The sequence below is a fragment of the Acomys russatus genome, chromosome 12 (genome assembly GCF_903995435.1).
Source record: "Acomys russatus chromosome 12, mAcoRus1.1, whole genome shotgun sequence".
Taxonomy (NCBI): domain Eukaryota; kingdom Metazoa; phylum Chordata; class Mammalia; order Rodentia; family Muridae; genus Acomys; species Acomys russatus.
The window spans coordinates 22,443,915-22,468,644 of record NC_067148.1 but is presented as its reverse complement, the minus strand read 5'-3'; the positions used below and the strand labels follow the sequence as shown (position 1 = coordinate 22,468,644).

Below are 24,730 nucleotides of genomic sequence, written 5' to 3'. Positions count from 1 at the left end.
CAGTGCAACCAGAAAAGTAACTAATATACCTGGCTAATATCTTTATTTAATAGAAAATATGCCCATTTTAGAACAAATTATTATCAATAAGATTTTTAAAAAAATATTGGCATTGTATATAAGAGCAAATACAACCTTGTGAAATTTAAAAAGAAGCCTCTTATGGAGTAGCTTTTGTGTATAACTTTTTATAATTATTTATAAAGACAGAGTATCTGTAAAGCTCTCTGAAATAGTAGCTGAGAAAAGAGGAAGTTTTCCTATACTTAAGCTCTGAAATCTTTCTGGTTGATTCCAGTTGATCCCGGGCTACACCAAGGTAGTGGCGTGACTCTGCTTCATCTGGCACAAGACCCTGAACACAGTTGGTACAGAGAAAAGGCCGCCTTTGCTCTCAGCTGTATGAGCCGCTCCAGAAGAACTGGGGGACTCAGAGTCAGGGTAACTGTCATGCACACACACTATGAAGATGCTATGCTAAAACCCCACATGCTCTTGAAAACCCCAAAACTTCAAGGGTGCTCAACGGCTCTCAGCCACAGGTCCAAGCAAACCAAACCCCGGATGGTGACTGAGAGACTGAGTGACTGCTGTGCTGTTGGGCTACGTGCGCTTGTCGCTTCACTTTTTCTGATTTAATGCTATTTTTAATTTCCACAAACATAGAGTGCATGGTAATTTCAGGTACAAAAACTGAGGGATACGGCTTTTAATTATAGACTGGATTTTACAAGTAAAAGATGAATTTGATCTGTCTGATCCGAACACTTTGCCCACTAAGTCTGTGGCTGTTAGACTGAGATAAAGCTCACAGTAAAGACCTCACAATGACAGTCAATTACTTTTCTCAGTAAGAGCTGTCTTGTTTGTGGGATTAGATCCTTTTCGTTGTTGTAGTTTTTCAATGTTTCTTTCAGGAAAAGATGGTAAAGCCTGTTAGCACTTATCCTGCTTCACCCACTCTTTCTAAATTCTCCCCTGGGGTAAAATTAAAAATGTGGCAAACTCGATTCAGTCTTCCACATGGCTTTTAAGATGTTGTAAGTCACTAGTGAAATCTAGAAACCACTACAAAACTATGCTTCTTCCAGCTCATGGAGAACTCTGACAACTGAAATACAGACTTTACGAAATGTGTTTTTATAATCACAGATGTTACAACACACTGCAACTCCCTGGGAATAGGGACGCAGTCCATGAATGGATATCCATGGAAGGCAAATGACCAACACTAAATGAAGCTGAAGCCATTTTTAAAACTGTGAACTTTTCTATCAATCTGGTACCAAATACTAAGGAAACAAGGTGAGGAGGACCCAGCAGGGGGGTGTCTCGCCTGCTTGCAAGCCACGGAACTGCAAGGAGCTGCACTTTTGCTAGGGAAGCAATTTGCAAAAATAGACCCGAAACGTTAAAATAACTTTGTAATGTGTAAAGTGGCTACTCCACTTGTAGGAGTTTGTCTTAAGTAGGAGTCATCAAAATTTAACATCTAGAGGCAGTTTCACAGTCAAGAACACATACATTTATACATGTAACTATTAATTACACGCATAGACACATGGATGTACATACAAACACACACATCTATGTTGTACTGCCTGTTACCCAAGAACTGGGAGCAATCCACATCTTCTTCCAATATACTTATATAATATAGAAAAATTTAAATGGCAGGCAGCAGGAAAGGGTGGTAAATAACTTAATATTCTCTCATACAACTGGTGTAATAAAATGGAAATGTTAACATGGAAACCTACTTTCAATCACAGCAGAGGTCATTCTAGCTTTATGTGTGTGTGTGTGTCTAAATGTGCACACATGCAAGAGTGTGTGTCATTACCTGGGTAGGTCTTGATAAAATTCATTTTATTAAAATCTTCAGAAACGTGAAACTCCTAAAAGCAAGCATATGCAATAAAAAGACAGTTACAGTTCTTAAAACGACAGGAGCTCAATTTGAAGAACGAAGCAAAGTCCAGAGAGGCACAGCGCTCCCTTGCTCACTACAGAGGGGATGTGACCTGCTCCTCCCACCAAGCCTGTCCTAGTGCCACCTTTCCTTTAAGGAGGACCCAAACAGCTGGAATCCTACAAAAAAGCTGCTGCTGGCCAGCGCAGCACCTGAGCCCAGTGGGTGCTTCCTCTGTAAGCCAGCCTCGCTCTCACTGAAGAAGTTTGTTAATCTTGCTCCTTTGGCTATGCAAAAATCAATTAATAAACCCTCAAGACAATGCACAAGAAGCAAAACATTGAAGACCTATTATCAACAGAATTGGCGACTTACAAAAAGACGTGGGGATGGCTCAGCAATTTAATGAAAATATGCATGCTGTGTACAAAATCATACCCTCTAAAACACTCATTTTAGAGGTTGTGGAGGGTCTTTTGATATTAGTATATTTTCCAGATAAAAAGCACACACTTTTGTAATGAAAAGAATAAATAAAACCCAAAAAGATATGCTCTAAGAGAGAATCTACTGATCAACGTTACATTGCTAAGGGTCTATGCAACGCAGGCTGAGAGTGAGAAAAACACAGAAGCAAATACAGACTCCCTGTCCTCCAGATGGCTTTGCTGGGTCTCAAAGTTCATCATCACTGTACATGAGAATCTAGGCAACGTGGCCGGCCAACTCCGAGATCAACTGCTGAATTAGAATGGCCCTGCCCCTTTCTGCTGGAGCCACAGCTTTCACCCTGCTGTAACTGCAGCTGTTCTTCAACCAAAAGCCAGAGGAAAAGAACTCCCCAGGAGATGCACACACTGCCACCCAGAGAAGATGCTTGCAGCTGACACTTGAGGGTTTCTTATCTCACATGAGCATGCGCACCACCATGATATCCCCAGGAAGTCTTCAGAAGGAGAGGGGCGGAGCTTTGCCATTCCTTTCCCTCTGGTATGAGGTATTGGACCTATACAACTCATTTATAAATGCAAGGCTTACTTCCAGGCCTTATAAAGCTGCGATTATAAACTGTGTAGGGCCAGGTGTGGTGGCACATGCCTTTAAGCCCAGCACTCAGGAAGCAGAGGCAAGAGGATCTCTATGAGTTCAAGGCCAGCCTAGTGTACAAAATGAGTCCAGGACAGTCAAGGCTACACAGAGAAACCCTGTGTCAAAAACAAACAAACTGAAACAGAAGAAAACAATAAAAACCTAAAGACTGTTTAGGATAGTTAACTAATACAAATTAATGGTTAGTCAATTTAGACTCATGGTCATGTTAAATACTAGTTTAGTTTATTTAAAAAAAAAAACTATTTCCTAAGTTAAATAGATAATAGATAGCTAGAAACAAGCAATGTTTGCCTGTTTAGATTTACTGCAGAAGGACAGACAGACAGATAGGATGCTACAGACAGATGATAGATAGATAGGCATGTTAATGTAAAAACCCCAGAGCCCTACAGAATACGGCATTTGAAGATGTTTTTATTAATTTGAGGTGTTTTTGAATAGACAAATCAACTTCTGGAAGCACTCACAGCCTACCTCAAAGAAGACATGAGCATCAGGCAACCTCTATAAGGAGACGCTTCAAATATGGCAAGCTGGCCACCGGATGGTGGGGGGGAAAGGGCCTCCATTCTACTGCAGACAAAATTCTGCCTAAAATGGACAAGCTTGGATGCAGGCCAAGCCGATTTCTTAGCTCTGCCAAGACAAGGCAAGCAAGTCCTTCATAGTTCCCCCTTCACACATATGTCTGTCGAGACACTGCGCCAGAGGCTGAAGATGCTGCTGCAACGCTACAGAGGAATTCTGAGTGCCTGGGTAGCCAACTGCCTCTTTCATCTTTATTTTATTTCAGAAGCTGCTTGCTTGCACTTCCTGCTTACTCGGGTATAATTTTATTCCTTCTGAAGTCTCTGATAGGGTTGAAGACCAGATAATCATAGTTTTACAATTAAGCTTAGTTGCTTAAGAATTAAGATGCTTTTGAGGTCTAGATAGATGTTTTTGGGTTGATCGATTTAAGGTATGATAGAGAATGGTACAAAACTTTAGACTCACCTAGATAGAATGGATGGTATTTTCCTCAAGGTTGCCAAATAGATATAGACCAGACATTATGATTTTAATCTTACATAATAGTTTTTATGATTGTTTTATAATTGTCCTTACTGTGCATAGTTTTTTAAATAGCCTTTTTAATTAGTCAAAAAAGAGGAATTGTAACAACATAGTCTGGTGCTTTGTAATTGACTGGTAATTGCTTTGCTCCCCGAGGTCGGCTTGCTGTCTTTTATCCCAAATGGTGCTGTATAACCTCGCCTCCAAATAATCCCTGTTTAACCAATAAAAGGCTTACGCCAGGGCAGGGCAGAAGTGCGCTAGGCATGGCAAAGGTTTGTAGGCTTGGAGGAGAGAAGGATCATGGGAAGGGGAGAGACAGGTATGCGAGAGGAGGAGACCACTGTGAATTTGCATAAAGAAGAACCATGTGGCTGGGAAGACTTTACTCTGCAAGATCAGCATGGCTGGAGGGGAGCAGTCCAGATGGAAAGCGTGTGCAAGTGTTTGTATTATTTTGGATGGGAACTAGCCCAGATAGGAATGATTCGAGCAAATGGCGTGGGCTATGGGGCTGAGAGATAACAAGGTAGTTTTGGGGGTTAATATCTGCCCAGCCCCAGGTGAAATAAGGCTTATTAAAGTTCTATCATGTGTCTATGTCTTTTATTGATATGGTAGCAGTTTAACAATAACTGCCATAATAATTATAGGCTATTAATAGTAAACATTAATAGGCTTTTTATGTTCTACAGCAAGGTTGGTCTTTTAAGAATATAGCCAAGCACAAGAATGTGGGGGGCGCCTGTAATCCTATCACTCTCGAAGGGTGAGGTGGAAGATAGAGGTTTGAGGCCAGTGGGGGCTACAAATTACGGCTAGCATGAACAGTGTAGTAAAATCCTATCTGAAAGAGGTACAGGGCGATGTGAAATAAAACTCTCATTTCCTGTCAAAACATTTGATAGCTTCCCAGTAAATTTACAATAAAATGTAAAACTTTATCCACAGGCCTTGCATGACCTTGCCCCACCCATGTTTCACTTGTGCCTGCCTCTGTCACTCAGTACCACCAGCCAAGATGCCCTCCTCCAACACAGACCTGGGGTACCTCAAGGTAAAACTCTTAGAAAGCAAGATGAATATTAAGTATCTGTTTGACAGATTAGGCACACTCAAGAGTGATGTGGCCACAAATTAATTTATTCCTATGAAAACAGGATAAATGAGCTTGAACCAGATAAGTAATAACTTCTTAGGTACTGCAGCCAAAACACAAGCAACAAGAAAGGGTGGGGGGGGGGGATAAATTGGACTTTACAAAACTTAAAAATGATTGAAAAGAAATCTTTAGGATAGGAGAGATTTTTGCAAATTGTGTATCTGATTGGAATCTAGTATCTAGCACTAAGCAAGAACTTACAACCCAAACCCAGGGCACAGGATGCTGACATAGGCTTCTAAGATCAGCACTTTGAGGTAAAGGCATGAAGGTGATGAGTTTTGGGGGCAGCTTGGCTATGAAGCAAGGTTCGTCCTCTCTATGTCTCTCTCTGTCTCTCTCTCAAAAAGTGGACAAAGGATTAAAATGTTCATTAAAAATGGACAAAGGATCTCCTGAAATATTAATAGTCACCATATGATCCAAATTTTAAAAATGCAGACTTACATAGAGACTTAGGCACAATGCTATAGTAACAGTGTTCACAACAACCCCATCCAGAAGTAATCCCAATGCCAGTCAACTCATCAACCAATGGCCACAGTGAGATTTCTCTACTAGCAGAATACTAGCCCACAGTAAAAAGGGACGAAGTAACTGATCCAAACTGCAACTGGAAAGACCCCTCAAGACACACACCACAATGTGACTCTGTCACACAGAACATGTAGGATTAAGCACTCCCCATTCTGGGGAGGTGTACCAGGGAGTGACCGCCAACGGACACAAGCTTTCCTTGGGGGATGTGGAAATGTTCTGTGATTAGAGTGGTGATGCTGACATGATTTAATAAATACACAGCACTACAAACCACTAAAATGTACATGCAGAATGATGTGGCCATTATGTGACCCATGGGAAACAGATATGTACACACAATCAAACCAAAAAAACACCAGTCAGTAACAGACTGAAAATTTAAACAGCCTACCCTTCACCAAAGGGGGTTTGAGGTACACTGCTTTCCTTCCACGGTCACAGGGTCATGGGGTCACGGGATGAGTAGCTGGTCCCTTCTTGTGAGCTCTGTCTTACACAGGAACACACACACACATGCAGAGGTCCCCACCACTGTGTCACAAGCGGCAGCAGCTGCAGGTCTCCAATCCACTGTAAAGAGGCTGCGCTTTGTGGATGACCTGAGACACTCACTAACCCCGAAAGTATGGAGACAGGGTTACAAGTCCCATGACAACCATCCTGCTCGATGGAGGTAAACACCGGGCAGTCTTACAAAGGACACGATGAATACAACGCAGACACTTCTTACCATTACAGCCCCGTTATCCTGGCCCACAAATATCCGTCTGCTGTCGTGATGGTAAGCCATAGCAGAGCAAGGAGCTGCCAAAAAGACGAAGACCACATAGTGAGAAAAGCGAAGCACTGGAAGCCACCGTTTAAAGTGCATTATTATTAAGAAGCCTTATGTGGGTTAGGTTAAAAAACAGACAAATGCTTTATAAAAAATTATGCACATTAAAAATATAACTGAAGTTTCCCATGATTTAAGTTTAAAATTGGATAATAAATAAAAAATCTTTTTTTTAAGTTTAAAATTGGCTCACAGTAAGTCTTCTAACAGTTACTTTGAGAATTTTCGGTGATGAGAGCCAGTATGAAGTCTCATCTGGACGGAATTCCTACTGTAGCATATATGCCTCTGGGAACCAGTGCTTCTGGGCATGCTCTGACATCCAGAGGCTCACGCTGCCCCACCATGCTGCCCCAGAAAAGACCAAGCCAGGAGACCCACCATAGAATTGCTTTATCCAATAATAATAATATCCAATAATAAATTATTATTATTATTATTATTATTATTATTATTATTATTATTATTATTATTATTATTATTACTCCCCTTGGCAATAGCACACACCCCAGTTTGGAGGAGGCAGAGCTGTGACTGGATAGGGTAGCATCGACCTCTTGACTCCACACACCCATTGTGTGTGTGTGCATCCCCTTCCGGGAATCATGGGCGACAGAATAAATTTCTCCAACAGGAGAAACTACTGTCTTCTAAAAATCAAAAGGAGTGAAATTTCTGAAGCTGAACATTTAGAGACAGAACTGTTGGAGTTCACTCAGCATAAGTAATTTTAGCTAAAAATGAAAGAAGCACATGTGAAAATGCATGCCAAGGGTGAATAAGCCAGACGTGTGTGACTTTGAATTTAGGCTGGGTGGTGCACACTTGTAACTGAGGTAGACATCTGGTATCTTTCCTTGACCTCTCTCTCTGTTTTGAGACAGGGTGTCTTCACTGAACTTGTAGCTGACCAATGCAGCTAGGCTTGCCAGCCAATGAGCTTCAGGGATGTGCCTGTTTGCACCACCTTTCCTAGCCCTGCCCCGCAGAGCTGGCATTAGAGGCAAGAAGCATTATGCCTGGCCTTTGTGTGGGCTCTGGGATCTGGGCTCAGGTCCTCATTGTGTGGCAAGCACTTTACAGGTCGAACCGTCTCCCCAGCCACTGGGCTCATACTCTGCCAAAGTTTTTATTATTATTATTATTATTATTATTATCATCATCATCATCATCATCATCATCATCATCATCATCATGTTTAAGAATTACAGTCTCTACCAGGCATAGAGGCACTTGACTTTAATCCCAGTACCCAACAGGCAGAGGTAGGAGAATTTCTGTGAGTTTGAGGACAGTTTGGTCAACATACGGAGTTTGACACCAGCTACATGTACAAAGTGAGGCTGTCTGAATTAAACAATTATCATAACCACAAAGATACATTGTTATACACACACACACACACATACACACATACAATTAAAACAAACGTCAACTGCTTTGATGATTTAAAAGATCCATTGTTACCATTTTTGTTTTCTTAACAGCTGATGATAAATCTTGATGCTGGCTTTAAGTTTCAACTCTTCTGATGCCTGACACTAGCATAAAACCACTTAAATATGTAGAATCCCTCATTTCTGTAAAAATGTCAATGTGCTGAGTAATTTTACGATGCTAGAGGTTTGTTATTGCTGTTGTTGTCTTGTGGTGTGATTGGGGGGACACACGTATGCCACAGTGAACATATGGAGATCAGAAGATGGACTCTCAGGAGTTTTCTCTTTCCACTGTAGGCTCCAGAGACTTAACTCAGGTTGTCAGGCTCGTGTGGCAGCCACCAAGTCATCTCACAAATCCAGGGTTTCTGAATTTAAAAGCCTCCCTAGTTTGGTTTGGCCTTCCTCACCCCTCCCTAGAGAAGAGCATTCTACCAGGGTAAGCAACATATAGTTTAAAGCAAAGGTGGAAGGGTCGAGTACTCACAGAGTTTACAAACTGGAAAAGCACAGAGCGTCTTTCAAATTAATGGCAATAGATACACAAAAGGCACCGGCAAGTCTAAGGTGACATATGTAAAACTCAGAGCAGACTGCCAGGTCCACCCGCTGCAGGTTCTATTTAGTCTTCAGCGCTGGAGCCCAGCCAGACTGTCTCTCACTGTTCACTACTGCTTTCGGACTACACTGGTAAAGCTGAGCCGAGCGGCTGCCATCGACTGCCTGGCCCATGAAATCTCAGCATTGCCATCTGGTCCCTATAGCTCTGCAGTCACAAACAGGAGTGGATTAGAATTACAGCCACAGGCAATCAACTTAAATCTCTTCAGACTCAATTTCCTTACCCATAAAATGGCTGTTGTGATGACATCATCAAATTATATTTTCCATGGAAAAAAGGCACGGGGCAAAAAGTTAACACAGAAACTGAGTCATCATCTCCCTCCAGCCACAGCAGATTCTGAAAGTGACTCTTGCTAAGGGAAGTAAGGTCGCAGGGAGAACAAGACTGGCCACAGATGGCAATACGTAAAGGGTTACCTTGGTCACCAGAAAGTTGAGATTAGTAGGTGGCCATTAAACATCTCAAATCCAGTAATCTGCAGATGGTTTATAGAAAGAACATTTCTTGTATTTTAGGTTTATTTATGTAAGAAATTCCACTTGAAAATAGTGACTTTTCATAATTCATTTGCTATGTTTTCTCGCTGTTGTGTTATTGCAGTGTCTGAGCTATACACGGAGGCTCCTGACTGTGAGGCACTTGGGAGGAAGAAGAGAAGGACTGCAGTGAGTTCAAGGCCAGCCTAGGCTACAGAGTAACACCTTACCACACGTAACATCAACAACAAGACGATGCAGGAGCAGCAGCTGGAAACAACATAGAGCACACATAGAAACAAACAGCATGCAGCTGCCAGCCAGCCATGGCAGAGCCCAGGGGCTATGCTTCCCAGCCTTCCTTCTGGAAGCCAGAAAGACCCCAGGAGACCCAGGGAAGCGGAGCAGAGAATGGATGGGGATAGAGAACCATGGTCACATGCTCACGCTCTAACAGCCCCATGCTGGGGTCTTGGCGCCCTAAGGAAAAAACTCAGTCACGACAGGGGCCAGCACGAGGGCTCGGCGGTTAAAGGCACTTGCTGTCAAGCCTGATGGCCCGAGTTTGATCCCTAAGACCCACATGGTAGAAGGAGAGGATTCCTACAGGCTGTCCTTTGACCTCCACTTACAGTTACCTCCCTCCGCACAAAATAAGGAAATGTAATTTATTATTTTTAATTCACTATAAAGTTGCCCAAACAGGACATTCTCCACAGTTAAGTGTGAGAGTGGGGACTGACTTTCACACGAACTCTGGTGCCCCATATTTGGTCATGTTCTCTTGATGGGGAGGCCTGATGGCACTCGGAGGAAGGATAGCAGACTACCAAGAAGAGACTTGATACCCTAGCATCATATTCAGGGGAAGGAGGTCCCCCTCAGTCACAGTCATAGGGAAGGAGAATGGGGTGAAAGCAGGAGGGAGGGAGGAATGGCAAGATGCACGGGATGGGATAGCAATTGAGATGTAATATGAATTATTTTACTTTTCAATTTTAAAAAAGTAAAAAATAAATAAAAAAATAAAGTTGCCCAAAATATTTGGAGGGGGGGTGGAGACATAGCTTCCCAGCACTACAAAGGGAATAGTTAGGGTGGGGAGCAGCAGTTGGGGGATGACAATTTAAAGAGTAATAACTGAGGGACATAAGCATCCCAATCTATGCCTCTAAGGAGTGTGAGCCTCAGTGCTCAGGGCCCAAGAGGTTCTGACCAAAATATCAAGTATGGAGGACAGCAGGGGCAGGACTGTGGGAAGAATAGCACCAGCGGCAGGCAAGAGGTGTCTCGCTGTGATGACAAAATGGTGCCAGCACTGGGCTGAGTTCCCAGATGGTTGCTCCCTTCCAGCTATCAGATCTGTGGCTGGGCCACTGGGAAGTAAGAAGTTATCAGTCCAGCAGAAGCCTGTTGTGTGGCTGCTGTAGCTAATGAAGGCCAGAGGATGTCACCTCTGCTGCCCTGTTGCTTAAACAGGCTCCATAGCCACTTTAACTAAGATACTAGTCGCGTCATATTTCAAGGAGAGGATTCGGTGTAAGAAACCAAGGCTCTGCAGCCCTAATACATGCAGACAGAGGCCGTGAGAAGGCTCTGCTACTTGGCATTCTACAAGCAGCCTTCCAGTGGGTCTTCTGATGTGTTCTGCATTCCATTGCTAACGTGTACCTTTAAGCGGGATTTCAAAGTCTATTTCACTTTGAGTGACATTATAAACATAAAGAAGTTGACCAGTTGTCCAAAGCTCTTGGAAGGTCTGATACTGATAAACAGCTAACTTTTGGCAGAAGCTATCACAGGATCCAAATAATGCACTCACAATGAATGAGTGAGAAAACGCAGAGAGGAGAGGGGCCTGGAAGGGTGACTCCCATTATGTGTGATGTGCCAAGTAACTGCTGATCCATATTGATACCTAACTTGGCAGTTTTGGAATGCTTCTTAGGAAAGCTGTGACCACTGTCAACAGGACCCAGGACAGCTGTCATAAGCTCTTTCTCTCTCATGAAGGAACTTTACAATGACCTCAGTTAATATGCCATTAAGCTCACAATAAATCCTTTTCTTTCCCTGGGGAGGGTGGGGTCATCTGATACTGGAAGCCCTTAACTCAAGGAGATCCCTCATTATGGAACAGAGCCTCAAGGAGGCCCACAGCTGTAGCCTTTCATTCAGTAGTCAGCAGCTAAGACCGCATTACAAAAAGGCCTATGTACTACATATGCTCCTGTGAGGGCAAATTGCCCTTTGCCTGTTCTTTTTACTCTCCCCCCACCACCCAACCACCCAGCATCGTGAAGAAATGAGCCTTTCTAAATAGAGAATCTCCTCAGAAGCTGGGCACATAGGTTTCCCAGTTAACAGTCTCCTGGCTGTTTGGGACAGAGGGATTCACCTCTCACTTGGCACTAGGTGGCATCCAGGCATTTTCTTCGGGACTTTGACTCTGAGAAAAGCTGAAGAAAAGTAGGACAGAAATATGGCAATGTAACAGTGACCAGATTAGCTTGAGGCTATATGGGTAATTCTGTCAGGACAGGGTCTCACATAGCCCAGGCTGGCCTTGAACCTTGCTATGTAGCCATGGGCCCAGTTTTATGCTGTACTGGGTTTTGACTTTGAAGCTTCAAAGCAGGCTAAGCAAGCATGCAACCAACTGAGCTATGTGCCTGGCTTCTGAGAAGATGCTCCATTTACAAAGTGCTGCTCCTTGGTCCATATCTTTGTACAACACTTGGGGACAGTGAAAAAAGCAGGCAAAAGGCTGGTCATAATCACAAGTCAAACTACAGTACAATAGAATATGAGGGTCTTTTATAGTGCTGTGTTAGCCAATAACCACTGATTAAAAAGTCACAGCTGAGGGCCACTGAGGAGGCTCGGCATTTAAAGACATATGTTGAAAAGCCTGAGTTTGGTCCACAGTAGCCACATGGTAGAGGGAAAGAAATCAACTCAAGTTTTCCTCTGACATCTACATGCCCGTCCAGGTATGGGCACTTATACACACTAAGAAACTGCAAAAATAAATTTTATAAAGTCATTACTGAGTTAAAGTTGGACAAGGGAAAATGCCTTTTTCATTTTTTTTTTTTTTAATCCTTTCTTTTTCAGTTTTGGTCCTGTTTCATTTAGGCTGGTATACCAACTGTCTCTGTAAAAGGACTTTCCCTGCGGTTTATTACAGCCTGTCAGAGGTCTTAGGCAACAAAGGAACCCATTCCGAAATCCACTGGGAATTTTTCACCAGGCCTTTTGAAATTTAAATCATCAAAGGCATCAGAAACAAGGTCCTTAAGTGGACAGGTCCATGACTTACAGGCCATTGTGTGGTAGATGCTGGGCCAGTACTGGCCGCTGTCTCTTTTCAGCCATACTCGGATGGTTCTGTGGAGGCAGAGAGAGACATCATAGAGCTTATTCATTTATCTTTATTTTAAAATCTTCTGAATGGACAGAACTGATCATCACCCTAATACTGTAAAATCAACACACACAACAGAACAAACTAAACATCTGTGCAGTGTACTTGTAGTCTCGGCCATCTTTAAACATTTCCATCAGTGGCATTTGACTCCCCACATACACTGATTTTTACTTCACACAAGCAACATCCAATTGTCTCCAGATTTAGTGAGAAGTAAGGCCACCTTGGCAGAGAAAGCTTGTCACAATGTTTTTTAAAAGGCTTATTCTTCAAAATGCACATAAAAAATGTCCAAGTCATGAGAATGGTCACCTTCAGTGGCTTCCTTGGCCTGCAGCTGGGTTGTCTTCTTTTGTGTTTCAGGACAATTGTGTTGTTAATTTTAAAAATCCAACATCTTCTAAATGATCTTATAAAGTTATTCAAAGAGAAATATATACATATACAGATTGAATTTAGTATATTACATATGGTGCACATATTTATATATAATATATATTATACATTACACACATATGACCACTTTAAGTTATATAATACATAGAAATCAAGATTTCAAATAACTTTAGTAGCATAGAAATACTCACTGTATAATGACATACAAAGAAATTTGAGAAGTACCAACTACTTTTCTGGGTAAAATATATTATGTCAACATAGTCACATGTCTGCCTCACCTGGAGACACTGAGGAAAGCAGAGGTACACAAAAAAGAAAAACTGGGCACAAGGACACGTGCCTACAACTGCAGCATGTGGAAGGCTAGGGCAGGACAATTATGCTCATGAGTTAGAGGCCAGCCTAGGACACACAGCAAAAACTTATCCCACAGAAGCACAAGCAGGAAAAGATGAAGTACCATGCTTACGGAAACACAGTGTGTGTGGAGTGTGTATGTGTGTGTGGAGGGGGGGGGGGATGGTGGTGTGAGTGCCTCAGTCAGTAACAGGCTTGCTTTATCCACAACTCTCAGCCTCCTGCCCTGGAGGAAACTGTCCCACACTGTGCCTCTGGCCTTTCTTTCATCAGAACACACACAGGGCTATGAGGAAATCCTGTGTGTGTGTGTGCAGGAAAGTGACAGATGAGCCATAGGGCAAAGGGCAGCGTGTTCGTTGATTGCAGAAGGAGAAAGCAACAGGGCCAGCGTGGGCCACTCCTATCTGCACCAGGCTTTTCTTCCAAAGTCTCCTCTGGGAACTGTGTTCTAGTGGTGTCTGCTTTGCTCACAAGTTTCTCGTCACACATTGTCATTCTCAGACAATCATGTCTCTGTTGCTAATAATGGACTGGCAAGGTCACTCACTGGAGAAAGGTGGTTGCCACCAAAAATGAGACCTGAGTTCAAATCTTAGTACATAGTAGAAGGAAAATAACTGACTTCCCAGGGCTGTCCTCTCATCTCCATCCCTGTGGCATGCCCCCCTCCCCGCCACATATGTACATACAGACACAGAGATGAAAAAAAGAAAAGTATATTTCTAATGGCAACTCAACAGTTGACACCTGTTGATAACTTTAGACTAAAATATACAAAAACTAAAAGTTGATATATATTTCCATCTATTTACCTAGTTACTTCCTTCTGAAGTTCAAGGCAAGAAAGTTGTTCCATAGAGAGGAAACTCAAGAATGGCTGGCTGGCTCTGGGGGAGGCGGGGCAGACTGTAGAGATGTGAGGGAGCTTCCATCAAAGGGACCGGTGAGGCTCTGGGATTTCACCAGTAGAGAGAGCGTGTCCTACACTCTCAAGGTATGCGCAGACTACTGTGTGTGAGGAAAAGGACACTTCACTTCCTTTTAGCAAGGATCTTCACTTGCTAAGTCGAGGACATGATAACAGAGCATGGAACCGTGTTTTCTGTCTGTCTTAAGAACGATGGGATCTGAGAGGCTGCTAGACCCAGCTACTGGTTTCAGTATATAGGGAGGGCAGAAGGGCAGAGGAGCCTGATAAACACAACAACAAAGGTACTTCAAGAGCAAGACTGCAGGAAAGTCTACACACAAGAGACCCAATTCGCTCTACAAATAATTTTCAAGGGACAAAAATCAAGATGGATGGCAAGATTAAGAAACAAATCAAATAATACAATGTGTGAGTCATATTTGAATCCTGATTTAAAAAAAATAACTAAAAATAAATCATAAAGTAATCAGAAACATGAACAACAGTAGATACTTGCTGATATTAAAAATTATTCTTTCTCTCTTTCTCTTTTTTCATGACAGGGTTTCTCTGTGTAGCCTTGGCTGTCCTGGACTCACTTTGTAGACCAGGCTGGCCTTGCACTCACAGAGATCCACCTGCCACTGCCTTCCCAAGTGCTGGGATTACAGGCATGTGCCACTGCGTCCAACTTATTATATCTTTCTTTAGGTGTAACACGTAGTGGAAGTTTTGGTTTTCTTAAAAACTCAGTTATGTTATATAAACAGGTTTTTCTTTTAATTCCAAATGTCAGATATGGAGGTGCTTTTAGTTTTCTACAGCTGATAATTACTTCCTGCAGCTCTCAGAGAAGGGTGTGGTCTTTGCCAGCTACAGTTAGTGGAATTCAGAAGACTAAAAAAGGATATGAATATTAGAGCCCAGAGAAAGAGAAGGGTAAGGGAAGCTCCCACGGGGAGGATGTGTTGGGGTGTTGGAATAGACTAGAGTGGAGAAGGGAGAAAGAGGCATAAGGAACCCAATAAAACAGATTTAGAAGTACACACTACCGTGTCTGTTGTAATTGTCATTGTTTAGGTTTTGGCTTGTTTCGGGAGTTGTCAGTGTCTTGGTTTGATATGGTCTTGTTACCATGTTACCCAGATTGGCTCAGGAAGGACCTCCTACCTCAGCTTCCAGAGTATGGGACTGCAGGTGTGTGCACCATGCCTGGCTGTTTTGTTAAGAAACATAAGGTAATTCCTAAGTATCACGTTGTCCTTTTTCTGCTGTCCTCAGCTTGGCCAACACAGTTCAGGGTCTCACCACTCACACCCTAGTCTCCTCCTATGTAACTTCTGTTCTCTTTCCTGGAGCCCAGCTCATCTTCCGCACCCAGTACCAACTACATCTCACAAGGAGTCACACTTAGCTCACTCTTATTGTGCTCAGCATCCACTGGTGCTGTTCTCAAACCTAGGGTCCAAGTGGCAAACTTAGTTCCTGTGACTCCCCAGCTCAGGCCCTGGAAACCAGCGAGCTGCCATAATACAAGTGCCCACGTGGTCCTCTCAGGTTGTGCCTCAGGCCCTCCTCCCTCGCCACTCCACCATGAACTCTTCTATACAGACTGGTCCTTCTATGTAGATAGAGTGGACACTATTTTAGCACAACTCCTTCCTCTAAAACCTCAATGGAAGTACAGGGTTACCCCTAGAACAGACCCACAGGCTTGACCTGTGCTGGTATACTCCATGCTGCTTACCTCAGAAATGCTATGGCTTCATTTCAGGCAAGAGACGAAGCCAAAGCCGCGTAATAAATAAAAGGCCAACTCCAAGGTGAGGAGCAAAGGCACTCACTGATGCTCCCTCTTGTCCTAATCCAAGGTACAAAGGCTACACCTGAAGATCAGCTCATGTCCCATGCAGCCCTGCTGTAAAGCTCACTGGCTTTATTAAACAGGGCCACCAAAGGGTTAAATCTGGCAGCTAACCACGGCTAAGATATTTTAGGGGGTGGTGGCATTTGAGACAGGGTTTCTCTGTGTAGCCTTGGCTGTCCTGGACTCATTTTTGAGACCAGGATAGCCTCAAACTCATAGTGCTCTCCTGCCTCTGCCTCCCTGAGTGCTAGAACTAAAGGTGTGAGCCACTGTCAAGATTTTTAAGCCCCAGGAAGACTATAACACTGGTAACTTGTTAAAACTCTGCCCCACGAAGGTCATGGATTCAGTGGGGTACACATTTCTCTCTGTGCTCAGAAGGGGCAACATTCGGACTTCAGGAAACCCGGTGCTGAGGAAACCATCTGAACAGCCCATCTCTTCCACACATCACTGGACCCCAAAACTGAACCCACACACCTTCAGAATAGTATTTATCCTGGCTCACGGCCAAACTCATGCCCCACTGTGCTAGACTCCGGCATCTGGAGCACTGCATCATTTTTCTTTGTCGAACAAACGACACACAACTTGGTTGGCACAAATCCACTCCTGGCTAGGACCCAACCAGCAAGCCAGAAACATAGACTTTTACATTGCTCCCCTTGAAAACTGCTTATCCCAACCTCACTGGGAATCAGACTCTAGATTTCAGCTTTAGATCCTTTACCCAGAGTTCTCTTCTTTAAAACACACCTTTCCCTTCCTGTGCTGCTAACATCTTCCGTGTCTATGGTTCAGCCAAAGCAACATTAAATCTAACTGCGGACACCCTGGGATTCTCAAGGATCTACATGGTAAACAGAGTTTTCCACTGTCTACAAGTTACATGGGAGTTTGTTGCATTTTATGATCAGGGTGTGTCTCCTTGGCTTGAAGGGGTTATAAAAATAGGCTTCCATTGGGCTAGTTATTAAAACCTCAAGAGATCCCAGGCTAAGAAAACACTGACTACTCAGCAAATTAGAAGCAAAGCCTGCTATCCCGTAAACTGAAAGCAACACTAACAGCTATGTGATATTTTCCTAAATGCTAATTACTCAAAACCTTACAGCTATGTAACAGGCCAGCTACACGAAGCACTGAGGCCTGGTGGGCTTGTTGCCTGCAAATCCATATTTTCTGGCAGACCAGTGCTGCTGTGCTCCTCGCCCGAGATGAACTAAGCCAGTGGACTATTTGTTTACTGCTTGACAACTCTACTCCCTAAAGTCAGGTCCTGTTTTCCCCCACACCCTTTCTATTCATTTCTCCATGGTGGCTGGGTTGTCTCTGATACTCCAAGGCCCTATCAGCCTAAAAAGAAAACATTCTTAAAAATGCCTTGGAATCATTAGGGTTTCCCCACCAATGTCTGTTTTCAAACAATAGTCTGTTTTTCCGAAAGATACTTGGAATGGAAGTGCCTTTCTTTCTAAACCTACATAAACAGTTTACAGGTTTCCCCACAGCCCTAACCCTGCGGAGGGCCCCACCACCAACACAGAAAAAGAACAGCAGTGACTCAGCTGGGTCCCTTCCACTGCCACACAAGACTGCATGGCTGCATTTTAAATCTTCCCCACCAAGCATCTGTGTACTGCACTGCTGTGGAGGATAAGCAAGGAGACAGACAGGAGTGAATGCCCACTGCAGGGCTCTCAGGCTTTCGTCAGTATTCTACATTAGAACATTCTGGCTAGACTTTGCCTGCCTGTCATAAGGTGAGACAAATAATGGCAGAGCCAACAATAAGGAGCACTGGGTAAGGGAGCTGCCTCTGAGCCTGATGGCCTGAATGTGATGCTCAGAACTCACCCAGTAGGAGAGGAGAACCAAGTGGCACACATGAGTAAGAGTGTTCCATTCTTACAAGATGGCGAACGCTGTGGGATTTGGGGATGTCAGGCCTGCGAACTGATTCTGAAGAAATAACTGAATAGGAGAGGAATGGAAGGATGGAGGGAGGGAGAGAGGGAAGGAGGGAGGAAGGGAGAGGGAGGGAGGGAGAGAGCAAACTTCCCATCTAAAAGGTAAGAATCAAGGATTTGGAGAAAAAGATACATAATGAAATACTTAATAGCTTAGTCACTAAAAATAATTATGAAGACTAGGAGGTGAGTGAAAATGTATATAAAATGTGGGTTTCTTGTTTAATATTTTACACTTTTATTGAAGAGAGAGAGAGAAGAGAAGAGAAGAGAGAGAATGAATACATGCACATAGCACATAGGTGGAAACCAGAAGACAGCTTAGGGGAGTCAGATGTCTCCTTCTACCATGTCAGTCCTGGGGACCCAAATGTGTCCTCAGGCTTGGTGCCAAGTACCTTTACCTACCGAGCCCTCTTTTATGCTAAAAATACCCCATTTTCCTTAAAGGGGCTGAATTAAAGTTACATAACTGAGTAGCACAAGCACACCCTCTGGCTTTACAGGTATCAGGTAGACAGTGAGGGGAGGGGACACTTGCGCAGCAAACACTGACTCTAGCTCCTTGTTAGCATCTGAGGACAACAGAGCCCATAGGGACCTTGTGGCACACCCACAAGTACACACTTTGCAATGAGTTCCAGGTGCTCAGGGATGGATTTGCCTAGTGTTCAAGTGTGGCTATCTAAAATAGGAAACGTAAAAATATTCCGCTCCTTAGGAATGTGTCTGTCAGCATCACCACTGAAAGCAAACAACGCTGAGGTGCAGAAACTGAGTGAAGGAGTAAGCGGTCATGCATCCTCATGCCCAAGAATCACAGGCAACCTCAATTAAAGGATGGCTACCTTCCCTTCTTTATACAGATTCTAGAGGCTTCTCTGTGCCTCACCAAGGACTCCTCCCAGTGGTCTGCTGGCCATCAATGTGAACTTGTGCCTGGGACAGGCTTGGGAGTCTATGAGGGGTCACAACATTTCCCTGCAGGTCACTGCAGAGCAGGGAAGGAGCTCTGGCCTCCATCCAGAGACATGGACGGAAGGCACTGCTATTGAGGTTCTTGGATGGACTACCTAGACGGGGTCACTCCCAAAGATGCAGAGCACAGTGCCTGTGGAGAAAAACTAAGAAACCAGATGCAAGAAGGCTGGGAAAGAGAGGATTCTCCCGAAAGGTACCAGGCTCCCTGGTGTGACAGACATAAGACAGTAAGTCCCTGCTGAGTTCCCATAAGTTCACGGCACTGAGCTGTGATGTACAGACTTCCTGTATTCTAGACCCACACAGTGATTCCTGAGAAGCTCATGATCTGCAGAGTGAGCTGCCTTGCAGGGAGGATGATGAACATCTTTATCCCCAGTTTATGCTTCAGGAGACAGAAATGGTCAGAAAGACATCTTTAAAAAAACACGAAGTAAAAACCCAACGTGGTGGTACATACGTTTAATCTCAGCATTCAGGAGGCAGAGGCAGGTAGATCTCTGTAAGTTTGAGGCCAGCCTGGTCTACAAAGAGAATCCAGGACACAGAGAAACCCTGTCTCAAAAAACAACAACAACAACAACAAAAACAAATAACAAACTAAACAAACAAACCCCACATGCTCACACGGCCACTGCAACACACTGCCAGACACTATCCAGCTCTCTTGTTCAAATCTATCCAGCATTTTTTTTTAGAAGATGATAAAAAAAAAATCTCACAATTTAAAACATTACAAAAATACAAATCAATAAAAAGCAGCTTTGAATGGCTTTTTAAAAAAAGCACCTTTCCAAAATTTTCTACATATTTTCCACTAAAGCAATAACTCCTAAACAAGCAGAGAAAATATTAAGCATTAAATAGTAAGGTTTCCCCCTTTAAGAGAGATTCAGAGCACAGAAAAATCTAGGTTGAACTAGACTTGAACTCCAAATCTAAAAGAAATCTGACATTTGTGATAAACAGAATGCTAATAAAAACTCTCACTACCTCAAGCTGTGGAGTGAGCTGGACCTAGCACGCAATACAAATGTCAGAGTTTGTGACAGATAACTGTAGGTGAAGTGTGCTCGAATCCTTCCCCCTTCCTGCTCTATGCCCTTTGCTACCTGATTTTACAGCCTTCCCTAGGTGTCACCATGGCCTATGGCCGACAGTGTGTCTGAAGTGGTGGTGGGACTCTTCTGAGAAAGGCCTTTCCTTCTGGGGAGAGGGGTAGCCTGTGGGGGAGGAGCAATGACAGGTGACAGGAAGAGTGTGTGTATTAAGGGGGTGCTGTCCTAGCTGACACCCTCACCAGGCCTGGAACTAGCCAGCTCTCCGGTGGCTGAGTCACACGCATGAGTGAGCCTAGAGTCAGAAGAACCAGGCCTCTGACCCACAGCTCATGACAATGAATGCCCTGCTGCTTTAAGCTTCTGTTTTGAGGTGATGTGGGCAATAGCAAAGGCTAAGTAATGCAGAGAGATAGAATACGTTTTAAAATACTTAGAAATCAGACTTCAAAGTTAAAAATAAAAAAGGACTGCTATGTCCTTTGGATGACAGCTTGGGTCAATGCTTCACTGGATAGAGGCCCACTGTGCACAAATTCTAAATGAATTCTCTAAAACCCGAGGAGCTCACGGGAACGCACATCATAATACCTGTCACTCTGTCACCCTGCCACCAAGGGGAGGCTTCGGTGTGTTACATTCCTACAGTGGTCTGTGAACAGCAGACTCCGCACCACAGCTCTGAGTTGGAAGGATGGTTTATTCCACAGAGATTAATGCATGATCTCCTAGAACACCTTATGATGCCTGCATCACCTTGACAACAACCTCATGCTCTTTTGTGATCTCCAATAGCACTCAAGTATCTCTGAAGAAAGCCACGGCCAAGCCCACCCCACCTCCAACAGCAACACTTACAACCTTTTACAGTTTTCCTCTCAAGACATCAGGAATAAAGCAACTGAAGCACGTTCTAATTTTATGCTGATAAATAGGTAGTGTTTAATCAATTAATTAAAAAGTCAATTTCAGAATATACAATATGCTATGAAGTAAGTCTAAGGTCCGAATTTATCTTAGACTTTGGATAAACAGTAACTGTGAAGAAAGTTGGGTTTGTGACGTTTTGTAGGGATGCCGATACTTTTGGACTTGGGGCTCTCTGAACACTTCTGTCACTCACAACAAAGGGTCTCCCTTTCCTAGTCTGGGACCTCTGGAGGATACAGGTAAAAATGTTTCATTCTGGCACCTAGGATGGCTTCTGGAATACTAAACTGCTAGCTTGAAAGGAAGAGGGAAGGATACCATCAACACTTCAGTCTGTCTTTATCACATAAATAGCAATTTCCTCCCGACCAAGCCGCTGGAACTCTGACCTCTTCATTTCCTCTAGAGTACAAAGTGTCTCCTTTGGTAACAGGGAGCCAAAACAGAGAACAGTCGCTGAGTGGCTCTCTAACCCAGAAGTTCTAAACCTACAATGTGGCCTGGGTTTTAGAGGCCTTAGCCTGGTTTCATGAAAGAAGAATGGACTTACTGTCCCACACTACGGGAAGGGACACTGGACAGATCAAAGACCGGGGGAGACGGTCTCACAGCCTGCTGATTTCTTCCAGAGAAGAAGGCTCTTGGGGACCCTGGCACCACCCCAACCAGGAACACCTCTCCCCAAGAATCCACAGACATGTGACTGAGATGGCTCCTGCAGGTTCTTGTGTGACGGGAGAGACCAGTCTAGATGTAATCTTTTACTACTGGCGTCAGAATGATTTTGCGTGACTCCTGTGTAAACAAGAAGGCTAAGGAAAATCCCAAGCCCCAGAGGACAGGAATAATCTAGACAGGCTGGGGTCAACATGGGGCCCATGGAACACTCTTTCTTAATGTAAAAAAACAAAACAAAACAAACAAACAAACAAACAAACAACAACAACAAAAACCATCAGCTCTACCTGTAGCCCAGCAGAGCTGTCTGGAAACCTAAGATTGAACTAGCCTAGAGGAAGCACGGTTTGAGTTAGTTTTAAATTCTGCTCTTGGCTCCTTTATCAGTTTGTTTGGTGATTTCAATCAGACCAGCACTGGACACACTGCTGTAAGCTTTACACCGTTTTAAACACTGGAAGAATTTAAGAGGCCAGCACTCAGTGAGTAAAGACAAGAGTGTTAGGTGGGTACGGTGGAATGAAGCCGGATCTACGGGGAGGGTGAAAAGGAGGGATGACACCTAGAAACTCAGGCAGGAACGTGATGGATGGGACAAAAACAAGACCCCTCAAAATTCAGGCCTTCAAACAATTTCCCTGGTGAGTACGAAGAAATTACCTAAGCACACAAGGTAGGAAATGTTGGGGGCACACATAGTAGTAAGGAAGTACTTTGGGAGTACCCAGGAACCCCAAGAAATCTAGTCCAAGTGGTATTTTCTGCAAACCAATCACAACATAGTATTCCAAAAGGCTTCCTACCAACACTGACTTCAAGCACACCCGGTTTCCCCAGAAGCTGGTGGAGACGAATGCTCCTGCCAGCAGGCAAACATAAAGAGAATGAGATAAGAAGAGGGAACTGTCCTGACAGGCGACCTTTCACTCCAAATCTGTGCAAGATCTTTGCAGATTCACTTTGAACTTAAAGGGAGCTGTTCTGAGTAAAGTTGTGTGGTCTATGAAGAAATGACTAACTAGAAAGATGACTTTGAACTCAGATGGTAGACTGCTTGCCTAGCATTCAGCAAACCCCGTGTTCCAGCCACAGGCAGCACCACACATGGGGGCGGGGTGGGGTGAGGTGGGGACGACTCACACATGTAATCCCAGCACTAAAGAGGTTGAACCAGGGGAGTGAAAAGCTCAAGACCATCCTTGGGTAGATAGTGAGCCTTAGGACACCCGACCCTACATGAGTAAAACCCTGACTCAAAAATAAAGACTAAAAGGAGAATAAGAATACTCAATAAAGTGAGTAAGTACCCATTCATGCTCCCTTAACTTTCAGAATAATTTGCTAAGTGCGTTTTACATTAAGAAGGTAAGATAATCAGCTGTATTCTAGAATCCAGTATCATGTGTGACACTGTAACTTTGTTCCTACGGGAGAATGTGTAGGTGACTAGAGTCAACCAGAAGAAAGGCCTACTATACAGCAATGTGAGTGTCTGTCAATCACCCCAATGTTGCTGGTCGGCTGCTAGCTATGGGCTGCCTGCTATCTGACCTGCTCTTGGGAGGTACGGGCCTTGTGGGAGGCCATATTATCAGATGAATAAATCCTGCCAACAGCAACAAACTCCTGGCTCTAAGTGGGGGAAGCTGAGAAAGGCCAACAGGGCAGAATTACCGCAGGCGGAGAGAGACGTAGAAGCGGCCCTAAAAGGCTAGGATGTGGGAGACGGGGAAGATGCACGGGCATCTCTGTGAGGAAAAGTGTCAGACATTAATGGGACAGAGAAGACACTGCCAAGAAGCACTGAAAAGTCAGAAATAGATGTAGAAAGAAACTTGGGCACAGAATAATTATAAGGTCCCCTACATCCTGTTACAGACAACGATGACACAACAGCATTAGTGAAAGATCATCAACAGGAAAAAGATACTGTAAAATCCATTTTGGAGATATGAGTGTGGCAAGACAGATTCGAGTAGGGCATGCAAGGACTCAAGAACTCCTCATGGAGGTGGCTGTGGTGACCAGGGTTTTTACCGTGCTGAAGAAGCGAGGACAAGTCCAGAGGTGAAAACGCAGCAGTCAGGCCTGAGTCAGCTGCCCTGCCTTCAAGGGGTGTCTCTGACCTTGGATTTCTACAAAGGTCCCAACAGTCTCTAAACAGAAGAGTGGCTGGCCCTCTTTAATGTTCGTATAAAATATGTGAGTTATGTTCCACACTTGTTTTTCTTTTCAAGACTCCAGACTTTTGGTATATGCTAAGGAGAGGGTGCTTGCTAGATAACTGGCCCCCGATTAACACTTGGCATGCAGTCTCTGCTGAACTCCCCTAACAAGTAGAAACACAAGGGGTCACATGATTCAGCAGTGGAGGAATTTAGCACATCTTGTGTGACTCTGTAGAGGGGGTTCCCAGAAGCTTGATCTTGTGTCCCCATCTCCCCTGTATTTGCTGGACTTATGCTGGGCCCTGGGACAACAATATGCCATGGCAGTGGACTGTTGTGAGGTGTGAGTCCTACCAGTCAATCAAAAGACCTGATCTCAGGGTCCGCTGACACAGCAGAGGAAAGATCTACAAGGGACATGCACATGACTGAAATGACTTGTAACTGATCAAATAAGGAAATAAAGAAAAGGCATGACTCAAAGTCAGTTATAAAAGCTTGCCTTGTAATTGACTCTCAAATGCCTTATTTAGGGCAGGAAATTTTTTTTGCATGCATGCACACCATAAAAACACACACACACATACACACACACACGGCAGGAATTTTTTTTTTTTAGCTTTTGATGACATAAAGGAAATTAAATAGAAAATAATGGGAATAAAATCACAACTGCTGGCCCTTGGGCCAGGATCAATCCTAAGTGCATCCATCTAAGTCATCAATCTGTCAGCTTTTCATACACCCGATGATACTACTCTGTCTGCACTCTGCAGCTGACAAGACCGTGATGCAAAGGGGCTAAGTAAGTTGTCCAAGGT

General features: G+C 43.8%; 1 protein-coding gene across 1 annotated transcript in view; it reads right to left on the bottom strand.

Moving 5' to 3' along the window:
- Nucleotides 1-24,730, bottom strand: part of Wdfy1 (WD repeat and FYVE domain containing 1) — a 46,880-nt gene that overhangs the window by 15,166 nt on the left and 6,984 nt on the right. Inside the window, exons 2-4 of the mRNA XM_051154008.1 lie at nt 12,481-12,548; nt 6,514-6,587; nt 1,844-1,898 (exon numbers count right to left, since the gene is read on the bottom strand). Coding sequence (XP_051009965.1) covers nt 1,844-1,898; nt 6,514-6,587; nt 12,481-12,548 — 197 coding nt within the window. The remainder of the gene's footprint in view (nt 1-1,843; nt 1,899-6,513; nt 6,588-12,480; nt 12,549-24,730) is intronic.